Genomic DNA, 17,024 nt, shown 5'->3' with positions numbered 1-17,024 from the left:
GATTAAAAGTATTAATTATCAAATTATTCTGAACAAGAGTTGGCAATTATTTGCATTGCGTTATGTATATGTATGGACATGGCATTTGGTGTGGGTAGTTATCTACCTATTTTGCATGCTTGCAAATGCCAATGATTTACTATATCATATGAGGAAGACGCAATTATTGGACTTTTCTTTCCTTAAATGCTTGGATGTTGATTATTATTCCTGTATTTCTTTAATCCAGGATCATGAAGATGAGACAAGTATTTTGGATATTTGTCAAGAAAGAAGTTATGAAATCATCTCTGGTAATAGACGTGTCAAAATACTTAATTTTTTTAAAATAATGACCTCTTGGTCTCTGTCCTTCCATTCGGGTGATTAATCCGAATATGTGAACAAGGTATCAAAAGATGCACGATCCAGTTCTGTTAAAAAATTTCACTTCGCATATTACAAATAGTACCTGAACTATTTAAGGTAGTCTTGCATAAATTATTGTTATGTTTCAAATTACAAGTAATCTTGGCATTAATATGTAATTAATATATCAATTTGATGTTTTCGATTTACCATATCTCGTATCAGGAAGATGCAATTACATAATCGACCTTTTTCCTTAAATTCTTGTAGTTTGATTATTGCTGCATTTCTTTCATGGAAATGGGATATTTTGGACATTCGTCAAGAAGAAAGAAGTATGAAATCATCGCTAGTGTTACATTTAATACTTAAACGACCCAAAACTAATTTTTAATTTGAAATAATCACCTCTTCGCCTTGTCCTGGGTTAACATTCGGGTGATTAATCTGATGCACGATCGATTCTGTCATGTCCAACAATTTGATTTGCCATATTACAAATAGTACCTGAACTATTTAAGGTAGTCTTGCATAAATTATGATTATGATTCAAATTACAAGTAATCTTGGCATTAATTTAATATGTAATCAATATATCGACATGATCTTTTCAAAGGAAATCCCACGAGAGTTCAGTGAATTGCATGAGTTAATGATCTCGAAATTCTCGGAATAACTTAAGTATATGTAGGGACAAATCAGTCTTGGTTGTTGTATAATAACTCGTAAAATCCAGTTTAATAAGATCCACTTTTTTATCCAGGATTCAATAGCCAATAGCAAGATGTTACTACGTCCGAGTCCTTTCATATGCACATATTTGATTTACTACTCATGAAACAAGTTTACGTACACAATTAAAAATTGTGTGGATTTCATTGTAAAATCTCCGTAATTACTCTTCTACAACCTAAATTGTTCTCACTCCAAAGACCATTTGTGCCATAAAGGAGTCCACTCGTGAATGTCAACGTCAAGCTACGTAGTTAGTTATTTTTGAGATCTTGCTAATTTTACTAATCTGCTCTTAACTTAGGAGGGGAGCTTGCGAGGTTGATAATAACAGATCCTGATGCCCTTTGGATATGTGGTAGGGTCCCATGAGTGTACTAAAACCCTGAAGTGGTTTAACTCCATGGCCACATTTGCGCCCGCCACACCCACTCAAAAATGCCCAAAAAACGCTTTCACACCAGTTTTCACTCACTCAAATCCACGCCAAAAATCCAATTTTACTCAGATTTTGCAATTTCTTTCACCATTACACTCCCAGATAGTTGCTTTCTTCAATCCAATATCAAACTCAATATTTTCGAAATTTTTAGTATTTTTAAAATTTAAAATTCTGAATGAGCATTGTTGTAGTAATCAACAACGCAAATTATCCCTGCGAAATAATCATCAGCAAAATTGAGTTTGATATTGGATTGAAGAAAGCAACTATCTGGGAGTGTAATGGTGAAAGAAATTTCAAAATCCGAGTAAAATTGGATTTTTGGCGAGGTTTTGAGTGAGTGAAAACTGGAGTGAAAGCGTTTTTTGGGTATTTTTGAGTGGGTGTGGCGGGCGCAAATGTGGCCATGGAGTTAAACCACTTCAGGGTTTTAGTACACTCATGGGACCCTACCACATATCCAAAGGGCATCAGGATCTGTTATTATCAACCTCGCAAGCTCCCCTCCTTAGTTGAGTGCATGAACTGCATTTTTAAATTAATTAGCTTGCGCATCAACTTTTTAGGTCAACTCGACGCGCTCACGCAGTAAATTCCTAAAACATAAACGTTTGTCACTATCCAACCTTTGTCTCTTCCTAATTTTTTTGGTCTTTCGTGTGTGCCTAAATAATAACACGCCTTCAAGATTTCGAGATAAAAATGTCCACTTTTGAACCTAATTTGTCATCAAGCACCTATTTACTGCACATTTGCATGTCGATTTTTCTCAAGTGCCTAATTAACTCGTCATAATGAATTACGCATTGCAGGAAAAATCCCAGTGTCAATTATTATGTTCTGTGACTTTGACCCGCATTTTTTCAGGTTTGAGACCCAGTTGACCAGGCTTTGGATAAGTACTTACGTGTCACAATCGATAATCTATTATTGTACATAGTGTACGAAAAAGAAACAATGGAAAGCCCTCTAACAATGTATTTCAACTCGCATACAAAGAAAGTTATTATGAAAGAATTTTTCAATTTAACAAATTAGAATCACTTTTTATTTAGAATTTCTTAAATTATCGTACATCTGTTAATAAGGGACTGAAATTGAGAAAGGAATTTAGTAACTTCAATCTCCTGACCCGGTACTCAATTGTTGTACGCATCAAATTACACATGTATTATGGGGCCATCCATAAATTACGTAACGCAAAAATCATCATTTTTTAGACCCCCCCCCTCCCCCCTCGTAACGGCATCGTAACGCTTCTCGACTACCCCCTCCCCCTTCGTAACGTAACGTAAATTTGATTTCACCGCAGGTAATTTCTTTAACAGTAACTTGCAAAATTTTCATTTGTTCCAGGTTGTGTAGACAAATGTCGCTTTTATTGCTTCTATTTCTTTTAAATTGCTAGATAAATTAGAATTTTGTGAATTTCTTGTTCAAGAACAACGAAATCATATTCGACATCATCATATAAGAAATGGAAATTGTAAATCTTACAGGTCTCTCAACGTTTACCAAGACTCACAATGGAACCTTTTGTCAAGTTGCACCCGGAAAACTATCGTACGACCATTAATAGATGAGTACAATTCTTGACAACCATCATGCCTCCTAAGTGACCTCGTTGGGGCTCAGGTGATCGGCAAATTCGATCAAATTCTCATCTTAAAGGTAAGGCTCAATTAATCGTGAAACTTACGTCACACCATCGCTCTCCGAGGTCACTGTGGAGGAATGATGGTTCACAAGTAGGCAAGAATTTTGCTCTTCTTTTAATGTGAGCACCATAATGAAAAACGTATTTACATGCGTACACTGAAACCTTCTGGATGACATGAGTTCAATTCGATTTTTAATCGCGTTTATGAAATGCGTTACGTAACAAATTTGTTATACCCCCCTCCCCCTACATAACAATTCGTAACGCTCTTCCCATGACCCCCCCTCCCCCCCTCTTGCGTTACGTAATTTATGGACGGCCCCTATGTGCATGTAAATACGTATTGTTTACGTGTGAAATATGTGAGAGTTATTGGTGCCTTAATTTACATGCATACTTATTTATTACACATGTATCAATAGCATCTCACGCTAAATACTTATTAAATATTATTTGTTTGGCAAATAGAAAAGGAAAAATGTAAAGAGCTATAATTTCCATATTGTATTTACATATTTCTCCCTTGGCAATTTTGGTATTCATTTCATATTTAACACCATTCTTTCCTTTTCTGTCCATCCAAACGAAACAATCGATATGAAATTAAAAGGTCTTCTTTTCAATTCAAAGACACAATTATGTAGGAAGTCTGCTTGTTTGGGAAGTCTAGCAGAAATCCAGGTTAGGTATTACATAAAATAAAATAAATCCTGTTAACACTGCAGTAAATGTTCAAGGTTTGATTAGTCTGAAAATATGGATGCATAAAAATGATTATTATTGCTAACTGGACAAAGGTCAAAGGAAAATATGAATACAAGAGCAAAGTACGTAATCAATTGAGAAGATAACAATAAAATGACTTCCATTTTTGCAATGCAAGGTTTTACATAAACAAAACAAGGTGTTGCTCATCACTTTGTTTTACTCATCATTTTATTTTCTTTATTATGCCACAAGTTCATCCGCTTCCTGTACAAAATATATAGAAAAGTACAAAAATTTGGTTAATTTCTCATCGATGAAATGGAAATCCAGGCGGCCAGCCCCACCCGGGCAGTGGGATAATTTGTGGAATTTGCTGAAAATGTGGGGACAATGGCCACCCAAATCCAGGTCCTGCCGGGAACGGGATTGGAATTGGAACTTGCTGAATTTCAGGACCCCAGAGACCTCCCCCATTTTGAGGAAATTCTAACAACTTGTATGATTTGAGACCTCCTCCAGCCGGAAGTGGGGGACCGTATGCGTCCCACGGTCCAAAATTTGGTGGTGGTCCACCATTCACGGTTTCTGACGTGTCGTACGTGTCTGCATAATCTTTTGCTGCAGTGAATGCGATGAGTAACGAAAAAACAATCACTATTTGTTCCTGGTAATAAAGTAGAACTTAATTAATTAAATATTTAATTAAATAAATACTGAAAATTAAGTATATAATTAAGAATTACCGAAATTCTCCACATTTTTTACTCCCTCTATTTTAAGATATTACAGAAATGTAAGCCAGCCCTCGTTCTTCGGCTTGAAGTCTGTTTTGGTGCTTTTGCAGAGATCAGCGCCCATTTATACCCAAAAGTCTGCATTTTCGGAATTTATTACATAATCATCGTCTCAATGTCGTCTTGATTTCAAAATCCATATGTCACTTGGTGCATTAAAAGTGCAGCAAAACCGTGTAAACCAAATGAGTTGGTTGCAAAATTTTGGAACATGACTGAATTCATGATGCACAATTTTATCATAATTTGAGTAAATGTTATGCTTAACATTACAAATTCTAACCTGAAAAAAGATGACGACACGTTTGGGAAGGACATGCCAGCAATTAAACATAGTTAACACTCTGTTTAACGGGTGAAGGAGCAGCATCTTAATTATGCGTTTTGAATTACTTAAAAACAATTCAAAAAATAGACAAATAAAAAATTGTGCACTTGAAAGATCATTTTCTTGTAAATTTAATAAAATGTAATAACTTAATGCCAATTAAGTGATTATCAAATAAATGAAATTGCCAATTAATAAATAAATAGGTTTTAGCTTGACGCATATAGTTCACATATGGTTCACATACATATGTAAATTCATGAAAAATAGAATCTTGACAATTTTTTAAACTTAATTTTTACACATTTGAACTCATCTTGATTTAGAAAAATATATTTGAAAAGCCGATTGAGGAAGATTTGTGAAGGAGAAGAAGACCCCAAAAAAGTCATAAGCGTTCATGGACATCAGTAAATATTTCCGAGTATTTATATTGTTTTAACGGTAAAATCCTCCATAATATCCCCAAGGACCGCCATAACCCCAGCCCTAAATTGTCAATAAACAAGTCCATAATTATTCAATCACTCATAGTTCAATCAGATTTTTGCCTTATTTTAACTTACCCCCCATCCATAAATTGGCAACCCCCAACCCCAGCCCTACACAAATTAAATATTTTTTTCAGAATTTAATACTAAATCCATTAGATAATTAATTAACATAAAATCTTACCCCCCAGCCCCACCCACCCCCATACCCAAATCCTCCATAAAACGAACTCGCCGTCTTCAAGTCAGTCCCTTCCGAAGTTTTCTTCACTTCTTCCGCAGCCAAAGAAAGGGCTACAAAGGCTAATACAGCTACGAGCACCTATTTACAAACAAACGGAAATTATAATTTTTTCCTCCAAAAAAATTCCACATTTCCGAAAAGTTCACAGATTTCAGAAACTTACCGCAAGTTTGGCCATTTTAGTGGCGAATAAAGTTGTATTCTTCTTCTTTACACAATAAAGTATGTTCCCAGACTTGGATAAAACTTGGATTGACCCATCATCCCCACTTTGACCGTTTATATATCTGAGCGCAAACTTGATCGCATTTCATTGTCTCAAGCAAGATCTGCAATTTTCTTTGTCTCGCTAAACTGTAAACAAGGACTTGTGCAACCAGTATAAGCCAAGCGTTAAGTTTGCGTTTTCTTCTTTTGACGACGACGCAAAACACGGGGTTAATTACTGGATTCGTAAATATTGCCTTCCATGTCCTCCCCCATTTTTTGAGGAGCTCTGTTCATTTTAATAATCTAATCGCAAACCAGACTTAAATAATGGAATCATTATTTTACTTATATGATATTTCATGCTATACCTCGCGTCTTGCTTGTGTCGTGCTATGTGTAATGCAATACGTAACACACATCTTAATAATTTTGTTAAATGATAATGATCAAAAATGCCAAAATCAAAGCGATTCACGGCAAAATTGGACTCGCTCACCCATTGTTTTTAAGCTGTTGTGAAGGTAAATGGCGACGAGATGTGCTATTAAGTATACTTGATACCAAATTATTTAACTGAAAGGAAGGATGTAAACCTAACTAAACTATGCTTAGAATCCAACAAAAATGAAAAAAATTAAGGCAGGTTATCATCTATTCTGTGCTTAAATAGAAGAGCTTTGTATGTATGTGTATGACATGACATTCATGCTATTTTCGTACATATCACACAATGTGTAAAAGGAATAAAATGCATGCTGTAGTATTTTAATTTTATAATGAATTCAAGCAATTACCTAATCCATCATATAAAATGGAGAGGAAAATGAAATTGCAACGGGTCATGAATTTTTATAGTGATGAGATGTCCATTGTTCTGTAAAGGAGGGTTGATGCTAAAATTTAATTGTGATTATTTATGCATCTGGATTATTTCAGCACACATTTGTAGGTTTGTAGGATTTAGATTTGCGTGCATTGCAAAAAATTAAACAATTGTTGTTCAAAATAAAAGGAGAGAAAATCTGGATCTTATAATTGAAATTGCATTTCTTGAGGAGATCATTTGCATGCATATTTTGGTTGTTTGCATGCCTAGATAATATTTCGGTAATGATAAATACATAAATAAATAGAAGCTCGTTATAACTAAAATTAAATCGTGTCAGGGTATTTGCATATTACATAACATTTTTTATTCTATTTTGCATGTCATGTTTCGTACGTCTTAATTGAACGTTCCCGCTTTTGGTTCGTATTATCATGCATTTATCAAGGCCGTATGAAGACGGTGTTAAAAAAGTTGATGCTGAATTTTAGACAAAATCTTCATATTTTCAGTTTTTATGTGTCTGCAGAACAGCAAAATTCACGATATTGTATGTGTCAAGATTTCTTGGCGATGACCATATGCAAATATCCGTCCCACTATGGTCCTAAGGCCTTAAAACAAGCATTCATGAAAATGTAAACACTTTTCTCAAATGTTTTTGAAATCTCCACATCATGCGGAAGTTAACATATTTATTTCATACGTACCGCACTCATCATTGCTAGCAATGATATACATATTTTTGTTTGTTGTATTTATTAAGCTAATTACATACAAATAATTAATTACATTATCGAGGTGGTGGGACTAGATCATCTTGTTAGACTCAAGTTTTTTTGTCTATAACTACAACTTAACTAAGGACAAAAAAAAACATTTTAAAATCTGCAAAATCAAAACTGCAAAACAAAAAAAAACACTAACATTAAAACTTCTTCAAATATTATGGAAAAAAATAAAATTTCATTGCATGCAGTACATAACGTATTTATGTAGATTGAACATTGTCATTTTGTTAAAAAGTGTGTATGCATACACTTTAAAAAACATTATTATCTACTATTTTACAGCAATAGTAACGATTACAAATACAATAATAATTAATAAATGCTATTAACTTGACAGTCTCTAGAATTATAGTTTAAGCCGATTATATATAAAGTAGTACTGACACTTTTTTCGGACATGCACATTTTTTTAGGCTCAACAATTTCTTTTCCTTCATAATTATGTAAATTTGAACCAGCAAACATTCATCTATGCAATAATAATGCTTTCACTTTAAAGTATCTATTACGTACAAATAACCAAAGAAAAATCACATTTTTTACGCAACAACAGCGACCAAAATAAAAATTATTATCCATCTGATCAGTTCTATTATGCATTTCGTATTATAATCTAATATTCTAATAACAAGTCATAATTTCATCACGTTCACGTTGGATGTTTTTTTATACACTTATATTTTAAATACGGATTTCGCCACTATTAATATGCTCCCCATTGCATGCGTGTGTGTGTAGTGATTAATTTAGAGCATATATTTATATCCGTCAGTATTTTAGTAAAGAACACATTCCTTTCTCCACGTAAGTGAGACAATCACAAAAAAGCCACTGTTTTTAGTTTTAAATATTTATAGTGTTGAAAATGTGATGTCCAATTAGGGTTGAAAAGTTTTCGGTTGTTCCACAGCCTTCAATTCTAAATTGTTTATGAAGTACTTATGTATGTAGGTACATACATATTAATAAGCAGAGTGCTTAATCTATAACAATTAGTAGAAAGGTTGGTTGATGAATGATGGTTGGTAAATTAGTTGACAGTTGTAGATTTATTCTTACGAGCTGGCGGACGGCGAAACAACACATGCAACGTAAAGAACAAAGAATGCTATTCTTTATAGTGCACTGCATGCGGTAGGACATGCACCATCGCATTCATCATCATCAGTCAATTCAAGACAAGCACGAATTTTTTATACGATGGAAATGAAGTTGATGATTTCCGAAAAGAAAGCTATCTTTTTCACGGGTGCTAATTGTTCCCTAATGGGACCAGATTATTCATAGAGTTGGATCCAATGCTGACAGTCTCTTTAACTGGAAAGTCTTTTCCTTCTCCCCATTTAATGTTAGTGTATTCACGGCCGACTTCCAAACACTTCTGGAAAAATAAACCGTATCATAAACTGTAAATAGGGAGAACTATAATCTAATGAGACGGACAAAAAGATAATATTGTTACCTGCTGCGCTTGTATTTTGTGGGACAAGGTATCTATATAGTGGAGAAGGGCCAAATAGATAAATTTGTACTGCGCCTCAGTTTGAACCATTCCCGACCTTTGAGCTATGTAAAAAAACAGTCAATTTACATAATTGTCACTTGATTTATGTGCTTAATTTGTGTAATGCAATTCCAAATACCATACCTCGCACCATTTGAATCCCACGGCGAATATCGATATCGGTATGCAAGCCACATCTCTTAATCTGGTAATAAAAGATTGCAAATAAATAATAGTGCATATTTCTTACACAACGTGAGAAGGGTATGATTTTGGATTCTTAATTTACCTGATCTACAATGAGATCAATGACGATGAAAGTTCCAGTTCGACCAATTCCGGCCGAACAGTGTACCACAATTGGGCCTGCACCGTCTAAACTTTCCTGTCGGAAATTAACTTCTGATAAAAAGTTGAGGACGCAGCCTGGATCATCAGGGACTCCGTGGTCAGGCCATGCCTAGAATAATACGTGTCAAATGTTGATAAGTTCAATAATCATTCTACAGAAAACTTCGTTTTGTAACTTACGATAAAATGGAACTGGTAAATAACACGCTCTTCTCCGCTTCTAGTCATGAGAAATTCCCTGAGTGTAAAATCTGGAGTGGAAGACTCCTTTTGCATGAGCAGTTTAAATCCCCCCTCGTATTCTTTAATTTCTCCATCGTCTGGCCAATAATGGGCACATTTGCTCTGAAAATCAGCCACCAACCATTAATTGTAAAATTTGAAAATTAAACGACCAAATAAATTGAATTTATTTAATAACTACATACTTTACTCCGTTCAAATTCTTTTGTGGTCATCACAATAACTCTAGAGTTTTCTTGCCACACCATGTACCAGAAATCTGCAACGGTTGATGGTAGACATCCCTGCGTCGCTATGTAGCACTTTTTACATCCTTCAAATATTTCATCGTCAGGCTGCAAGGTATAAAATAAAAGTTTGAAAAAATCCGATGGGAAATATCGCATTTTATTATTACTTACATGCAGCACATGCATATTTACTTACATTTACCTCGATGTAGTTCGCATTAATATAGTCATGAGGCCAGGGTTCCTTCAACAGAACTCGCGTGTGGTCAAACGGAAGAATATTCTTGTATCGATTCTTATTCCTATTGTTTGGCTTTTGTCCTTCCTTCCGGGAAAATACGTGCTTCACTTCTTGCTGGGCGTTTAATTGATTCCGATCACGCTTCTTATTGTACTGCAAGATGTAAAAATGGGTCATTTTATTCATTTTCATGTACTCGTAAATCGGATTGCATTTTTATTTAGAAAATTACCCAAAATTGGACCGGACTGGACTGGAGAGATTCAAACTCTTCCCAAAATCCGGCCTTTTTTCCATCCGCCCTCTTCAACTCTTTTACTCGCACTTCAATTCCAGAAGCCGGGATTCGTGTGGCGTTCAGGGGCTGCTTCAAGTGGACAATTGTCCCTGTCGTGTCCACCTGTTTTTTAAGAAATGTTATAAAATTTGATAAGTTCAAGTTTATATTTACGAATCACTCAACAAATGCAAACTTACCATTGGATTTTTTTTACAATGTTCAACGAGGTCACTTAACGAGTCAAATTTATCTCCCCCTCCGACATCAAACGTTCCTTGGCATCGAATCTTGACGTGCGTCACTGTGTCGTCCGTACGAACGGAGAGGACAAAATGTCCAGGTTGTGATTGAGATTCTCTAACCAGAAATGACCCCGGTTTTGCTTTTTCTGTTAATACCTGATTAAAATTGGACACAATTTTGTTAGTAATTAAAGTTGACATTATAATGCGTATAAAATTTTCTTACTTTTTCTGCTTCTTTTCCACCTATATCGCCATGAAACCAACGCTCCGTAGTTGGATCGGCACAATATAGTGGAAATTTTAATTCAATCGGTTCCCCGTTTTTTTCTCTTAGTTGACCCTGCCAAACACAAAGAAACAGTATAATTTGACACAAATTAAACTATTGATTTACAAATAATTCAGAACTTGTATGTTTTCGTACTTGATTTTCTGTATAAAATTGTATTAACTCGGATAATGTTGCAAATTTTTCTCCGCCATAAAGGTCATAGAAGTCCCCTAAAAAAAGTAATTACAAAAATATTTAGTACATACATGTCAAAAAATCTAGATATTTAAAAATAGTTTCCCTACAAATTACACGCTAAAATATCGTCCTTAAAATAAGAAATGTCAAACTACATCGATCCCACTACATACACTGCACGAACAAATTTTCAATGTCCTCTTCGTCATTGTAAATATTTCTTAAAATTTATGTATCACAATAGAATATACATAAATAAAATAATAAAACCTTCCATTGTGTCTCGGTTAAGAAAACTTACAAAAGTATACATAAATACATAATTCAATAGTTTGCTACTTTTGTATGCGTTGTTACGTATCAGTATTTGCGCATGAAATGAATGCATGCAATCACAGAACCAATCGTGCAATATTGGTTTTGCATAGACCAACGATGTACGTATACTTTTGTAAATAGTAAATCACTTATCTTGTAGACAGTCTCTTCTAAAGTTCTAATCAATTGATTCAATATTTTAATATCAATAATACATATTTACAAATGGTAATTTAAGAAAGAAAGACCAACACCTCTCAACTTTTGCAGCACTCACTTTTACTTCAAGTATTTACTATCGTATAAATAAGCACCCTTTAAAATATAATTTTCAATTAATATTTACAATTAGTTCCAACACAATTTTACCCGATGATCACATAACCTGATTCATGTAGAGCGAATAAAATGTACGACACAAATTTATTTTTTTCGACTTTTTCATTTTACAAGATCAAACTTTGATGTTTGATGTCAAAATCTGGTAGATATCAAAACATTTCAATTTTTTCAGGATGTTTTTAAATATTTCAAGGGTTTCATAAATATACACGTTTTGTAATTACTGCAATAAATAACTTCGAAATATTGAAAAACATTCCTGAAAATATTGAAAAACATTCCTGAAAATATTGAAAAACATTCCTGAAAATATTGAAAAACATTCCTGAAAATATTGAAAAACATTCCTGAAAATATTGAAAAACATTCCTGAAAATATTGAAAAACATTCCTGAAAATATTGAAAAACATTCCTGAAAATATTGAAAAACATTCCTGAAAATATTGAAATGTTTCGGGATTTCTATTAGATTTTGACATCAAAGTTTGATCTTGTCAAATGAAAAAGTCGGAAAAATAAATATCTGTTGTACATATTCATGTCAGGTTATGTAGATCGGCTTTTGGGATGCAATTGTGTTGGTTTAATCAGTACTAATTGAAAGCTTTATAACAAAAAAAATTTCAATTTTTTGTTGTCGTCTAAAATTGAATTTAATTAGATATCATTATACTGTTTAAAATTGTTATCTTTATCTTTATATCTTGATAAATATGCTATCAAAAAACACATGTAAATGACAGAAATATTTGTCATACTAGGTATTGTTCCTAATGCTAAATTTAATATTTCCACGATTTTTTCACAAAATAAATGTCCTGCTTTTCTACATACCTTACGTACTTATAAACCAAACTGACTGAACTGCACAACCTCACAAACTATCGTGTTAACACTAAAAAATGCAAATTCCCCGAACGGAAATTTACACTGCACCCAAAGTGTAAAGTGTTTTAAAACAGATGAGATAAAAAAATTTGAGAATTACCATTCAGATTTATGCCAACTCAGACAGTCAGATACCGACAAACGATACGAACAAACTATTTAACCACTCCATGCAACACCCTCACAAACAATGCCATACGAACGATGAGACCAAAGTCAAAGTCACTAACGAGAAGACAATTAATTGCGCTATAACTTGGACGATGAGTAATGTTCTTACTTAGCGAGGCTGCGCTCGTGCATACATAGAAATGGCATGCAGAAATGGCATGCAGATAAAAATACCTACCTATTCATTCCTTATTCTTCTAAAAGTACAAAATATTATGTAATATAATGACCAAAAGTTAATAATTGCTTTTGCTAGTGCCGTGGTGGTGGGAGAATAAAACCATCACACCGTTAAGTCCATCATTATATCGTCATTACGTTATGTTACATGTTCCGCTGCTTTTTAAGAAGCTCCGCAGGTGCACACAGAATTCATTTTTATGTAAAGAAAAAAAACGATCTTTGCCATCACCACCATGAATAATTGTTCTTCCTTATTTTACATAACTTTTAACCTGTAAAAATACATAATTTTGGAGGATGAGCCAGCTAAATTCAATCCAACCAAGAATAGTACTTGCTATATATGTAACTTTTAATGCTGGTTAAAATTAAATAGTTGTATCTTCTCCGCTGGCTGACACACAGCACATCGAGAGAGTTACATACAAGAAAAGAAGAGAGATTACGAGTGATAGAAGTTAAGAGGTTCATCTTTAAAGAGACCTTGGCCAGCCCAATTTTAAGTATTTTTTTACAAGTGTCACGCATCCATATATTATGCATTTAAGCATCTCTACTTACTACTTGTGTCATTCCACACATGTAATTTTATCTTTATGTATGTATGTATCTGCGTAAAATTATTTTTGACACGTTTTCTGACGTAAAATCTGCACATCTCTCGCTAAACTCGAGCTCTCTGAGGAGAAGAATATTTTTTAAAACTTTTATCCTCCTCCTTGTCCCGCAATTTATGAATGTTTACTAATTATATTTCAACCCAGGAGGATAGTATTTCTTCGTTACCTGTGTAATCATCGTTACGACGTGGCAGTTTTATTGCCTTGATGAATGAATGGAAGACATTGTTTAATAGCAAGTCTCGAGCGATTTTCCCAGTACGTAAATCAATCAAGCGTAATAATATATTTTTATTTAATCTGTTCACTCAGCTCACTGACTGAAATATGTTACTTTACTACTAATCTAGGCAAAATTGCAAGGTAGTTGTGTAAGTACAGGTCGTGCCTGGTGGTCATGAAATATATGTTTACGTAAGTATACTTACTTACTTATTACAGGACGTGCTAAAAATATGTATGTATAACGTGTTTATTTATTTTTCAGTTTCGTTTGTCCGTGAATTTTATCCTGTACAATTTCTCGTTTTAAAAAATGTTCTATCCTTCGGCTATAATAAACTTGGCTTAGGAGAAGAGAGAACAAGAGAAAAAATCAACTAGTTTCTGCACAAGGTCGATCCTTCTCTCAGAAAGGCACAGACCTAGCTTAAAACGAGACCATTTACTTTATAAATCATGACTTTTTAAATCCGCAATATAAATTTAGTAGACAAAAAGCGTGTTTTGTAATTACAATTTTATTTTTTTAATCCACATAAAAAGTTAAATTGGCACGAAAAACACCTTCCATCCATAAGGAAGAACAAGAATTGATATAAAAGGCACACATTTAATTACCAAGCTCCTGTTTTGGTGCAAATTAATAATACTCCTCTCCTGCTGAGATAAATCTTAATGTAAAATCCACTTGGGAATAATAATCTTGCAATTCTTGTCACCTCAACCAGCATACCACGCACATTCATATATATGTATGCAGATTAATTATGTATATTATGTTGTGTTGAAGAAACTAAGTCAAGTTGCAAAACTAGTTTTCTCATTCAATTTCATTTTGATCTCCTGACATGATGCACTTGTTTATCAAAAATACAGTATGTACGACGACTTGGTCTTCTTAATACTACGAAATAGTCAAACTTTTTTAATAGGTACTTGTACCCAGAGATAAGACGGGAGATAAAATGTAAAATGTATAAAACGCAGTAAAACTTTTCCCGTTGAAATGTGGACATTGTAGTATTAATTTTATTACGAAATTATATAAACTCGTCATCCGACAGGTCTCACTTAACGTGACAGATTCTTGCTACTATGTATGCAAATTAGTTATGCAATTTGTTTATGTAAAATTAGGAGGGCTTGCCTGTATTTTGAATTTTGACGTGAGTGACCATCCCATGTCGTCGAACGGATAGGGTGAAGTCGCCAGGGGAGGAGCGCGACGGTCTGGCTGTTATTTTGAAAATAAATAAGTGGATAAGATTCAAGTTTTAAGGATGAAATGGACCTTATCCGAGAAGATAAGACTTACCGAGAAATGACCCCTCCACCCCACGTTCCAAGAGCAACCGCTCCGCCTCCACGCCCGAAATGTTTGGATGGAACCATCTGAAATTGAAATAAAATTTAGAATTTTAAAAGAATTTCCAAAATAAATATTTGCAATAATTGCAATTCAATCCATACCGACGCTGTGGCATGGGAACTTTAAACATTCTCATGTTACTCTAATTTGTGTCAAACTGAACTGCATTGCGATTTTTATAACGTATTGTTTACTTTTTCTACTAATACTCTCAAATTACTAAACAGCCCAAAAAAACCATGTCAATCGTGTAGCGCAACACTGACCACAATCAACACAAAAATAACGAAATAGATATATTGCAAAATTAATAATTTGCACTGCTCCACAAAAATCATGGAATGGCGAAAAATACATAAAATAGAATCATAACAATGCATTAGTAATAACATGGAATTAAATTGACGCACACATATTAATAAACATACGAACGACCAGGAGAGATAACAAAATTCTCAGAAATTTTTGTGCACACAATGGTTTTTATGTGGACTCGAAATTCTTAAGAAATTCATAAATTTTATAATCGCATACATACATAACCACAACAGGATAATAATACAAAAAAAATCCATTTCATTCATGTCAAACTAATGTGACGAACTCATTTTCTGGAGAAAACTAAACAAGGACTAAAATATTTGCACACATTTGCATTTCTCACATTATTTTTGCACACACATTTCTTTCCTAAACTAAACTCACCTCCGACAAGTCATCTCCTTTTCACTCGCACTTCTTCTCGATTTTAAAGCGTTGGGACAAATTCGTCGTCAAAATCAAGACCACACACACCACTTAATTCACAAACTATTATTTATTTATCGTTTCCGTAAAATTTTATTGACACGAATTCATAGTAGTCAAACTCATTGTTGCTTCTTGATCTTAAAGTCGAACTAACTGAACTGAACTGCACATCAGACCGAAGCCTGTTTCACTACTAACGTTGTTTTAGTTTGTGTAACAAGATCATTTTTATTCAACGAGTGATTCATCGTCGTTCGTGATCATATGTGAAGCAAAATCAATAATTTTTCGTCGCCTTTATTTAATCCGTGTGCAAATACTTTTTGATATTTATTTTAACGGGTGGTTAACTTTAATTAATAATTCGATTCAATTTTCATCATTTCTCTATAAAAAAAATAAGTCACATCACATTGATTTATCGTAATATAATCCTCAGACTACTGAACATGTAATAAGAGGCAGCCAGATCTCTGCTCTTTCTTGAATATTTTTCTCAGGAGAGAGATGAGAAACTGTACACTTTTTGTATTTATCTCTCTCTCTCACTCTCTCAATATGCGGATCAGATGTGTCAATTTACCACTATTTTAACTTGGCATTGGAGAAAAATCTTTTTAAACTCGTCGTCCTCCTGTCCTACTGCTAAAAGTAAGTCCAACCAAGCACTACTGCACTCTAAAAACCACGGGCGAGGATGATACCATTCTCTCTCGAGAGAGACTCGACAGGCATTACATGATAAAAATAATTCACTCTTAATTATACGGATTTATTTCAAGTACTCGCACTTATCTCACTGGAGTAGCGCAATTACTTAGGTTAGATTAGATTAATTGGAAAATTTAGTGCACTTTTGTATTTATTAAACTCCACCACTTGAAGTCATGCCGTCCGCGTCGTCGGAAGATAAGAAGAAGCAGTGATTCTAATATTATAATCTGAGCGGATCAAAATCGGCGTCTAAACAAGTGTCCAACTTTTTATTGATGCAGTCATAAAATGGATTATTTCAACTGGAAC

The 17,024-nt window shown here is 33.9% G+C and overlaps 1 protein-coding gene and 3 long non-coding RNA genes across 9 annotated transcripts; 1 reads left to right on the top strand and 3 right to left on the bottom strand.

Annotated features, from left to right (window-relative positions):
* Positions 1-4,100: 4,100 nt before the first annotated feature.
* Positions 4,101-5,672, bottom strand: LOC110854401. The gene is made up of 3 exons (XR_004835612.1): positions 5,579-5,672; positions 4,634-5,501; positions 4,101-4,554 (listed from the first exon to the last, which is right to left on the bottom strand). It is a non-coding gene; the product is annotated as an uncharacterized LOC110854401 (long non-coding RNA).
* Positions 5,673-5,701: 29 nt separating this feature from the next.
* LOC118436605 lies at positions 5,702-6,340 on the bottom strand. Its single transcript, XR_004835585.1, has 3 exons — positions 6,326-6,340; positions 5,911-6,260; positions 5,702-5,825 (listed from the first exon to the last, which is right to left on the bottom strand). It is a non-coding gene; the product is annotated as an uncharacterized LOC118436605 (long non-coding RNA).
* Positions 6,341-7,439: 1,099 nt separating this feature from the next.
* Positions 7,440-16,753, bottom strand: LOC110853883 (tyrosine-protein phosphatase corkscrew). 6 transcript variants are annotated; one of them, XR_002548277.2, is made up of 15 exons: positions 15,353-15,423; positions 15,198-15,274; positions 15,030-15,116; positions 11,093-11,169; positions 10,892-11,008; positions 10,621-10,821; positions 10,376-10,543; positions 10,099-10,296; positions 9,858-10,007; positions 9,610-9,774; positions 9,368-9,538; positions 9,223-9,283; positions 9,037-9,140; positions 8,634-8,955; positions 7,440-8,557 (listed from the first exon to the last, which is right to left on the bottom strand). XR_002548277.2 is itself a non-coding variant. In XM_022102238.2 (14 exons), exons 1-14 carry the CDS (start codon positions 15,968-15,970, stop codon positions 8,827-8,829), a joined length of 1,713 nt encoding a protein of 570 aa, XP_021957930.1. In that variant the 5' UTR covers positions 15,971-16,753; the 3' UTR covers positions 7,440-8,826. The 6 variants fall into 6 exon arrangements, 5 of the variants coding, with proteins under 5 accessions (XP_021957930.1, XP_021957929.1, XP_021957927.1 ...); XM_022102238.2 differs by lacking the exon at positions 15,353-15,423 and adding an exon at positions 15,957-16,753 and having other exon boundaries at positions 7,440-8,955; positions 10,105-10,296; XM_022102237.2 differs by lacking the exon at positions 15,353-15,423 and adding an exon at positions 15,957-16,751 and having other exon boundaries at positions 7,440-8,955.
* On the top strand, positions 12,792-14,379 carry LOC118436512. Its single transcript, XR_004835523.1, has 3 exons — positions 12,792-13,918; positions 14,011-14,074; positions 14,148-14,379. It is a non-coding gene; the product is annotated as an uncharacterized LOC118436512 (long non-coding RNA).
* Positions 16,754-17,024: the final 271 nt, after the last annotated feature.

Source organism: Folsomia candida, unplaced genomic scaffold (genome assembly GCF_002217175.1).
Source record: "Folsomia candida strain VU population unplaced genomic scaffold, ASM221717v1 Fcan01_Sc009, whole genome shotgun sequence".
Taxonomy (NCBI): Eukaryota; Metazoa; Arthropoda; class Collembola; order Entomobryomorpha; family Isotomidae; genus Folsomia; species Folsomia candida.
Note: the sequence above shows the minus strand (reverse complement) of the source record. Positions and strands in the feature narration are given on the sequence as shown.

Coding starts and splice junctions, on each gene's coding strand:
- LOC110853883 (XM_022102234.2), bottom strand. CDS start 15,387: ATGAGAATGTTTAAAGTTCCCATGCCACAGCGTCG. Junction 15,275..15,352: donor GTTCCCATGCCACAGCGTCG/GTATGGATTGAA, acceptor TTTCAATTTCAG/ATGGTTCCATCCAAACATTT. Junction 10,008..10,098: donor CGAACTACATCGAGGTAAAT/GTAAGTAAATAT, acceptor TATACCTTGCAG/CCTGACGATGAAATATTTGA.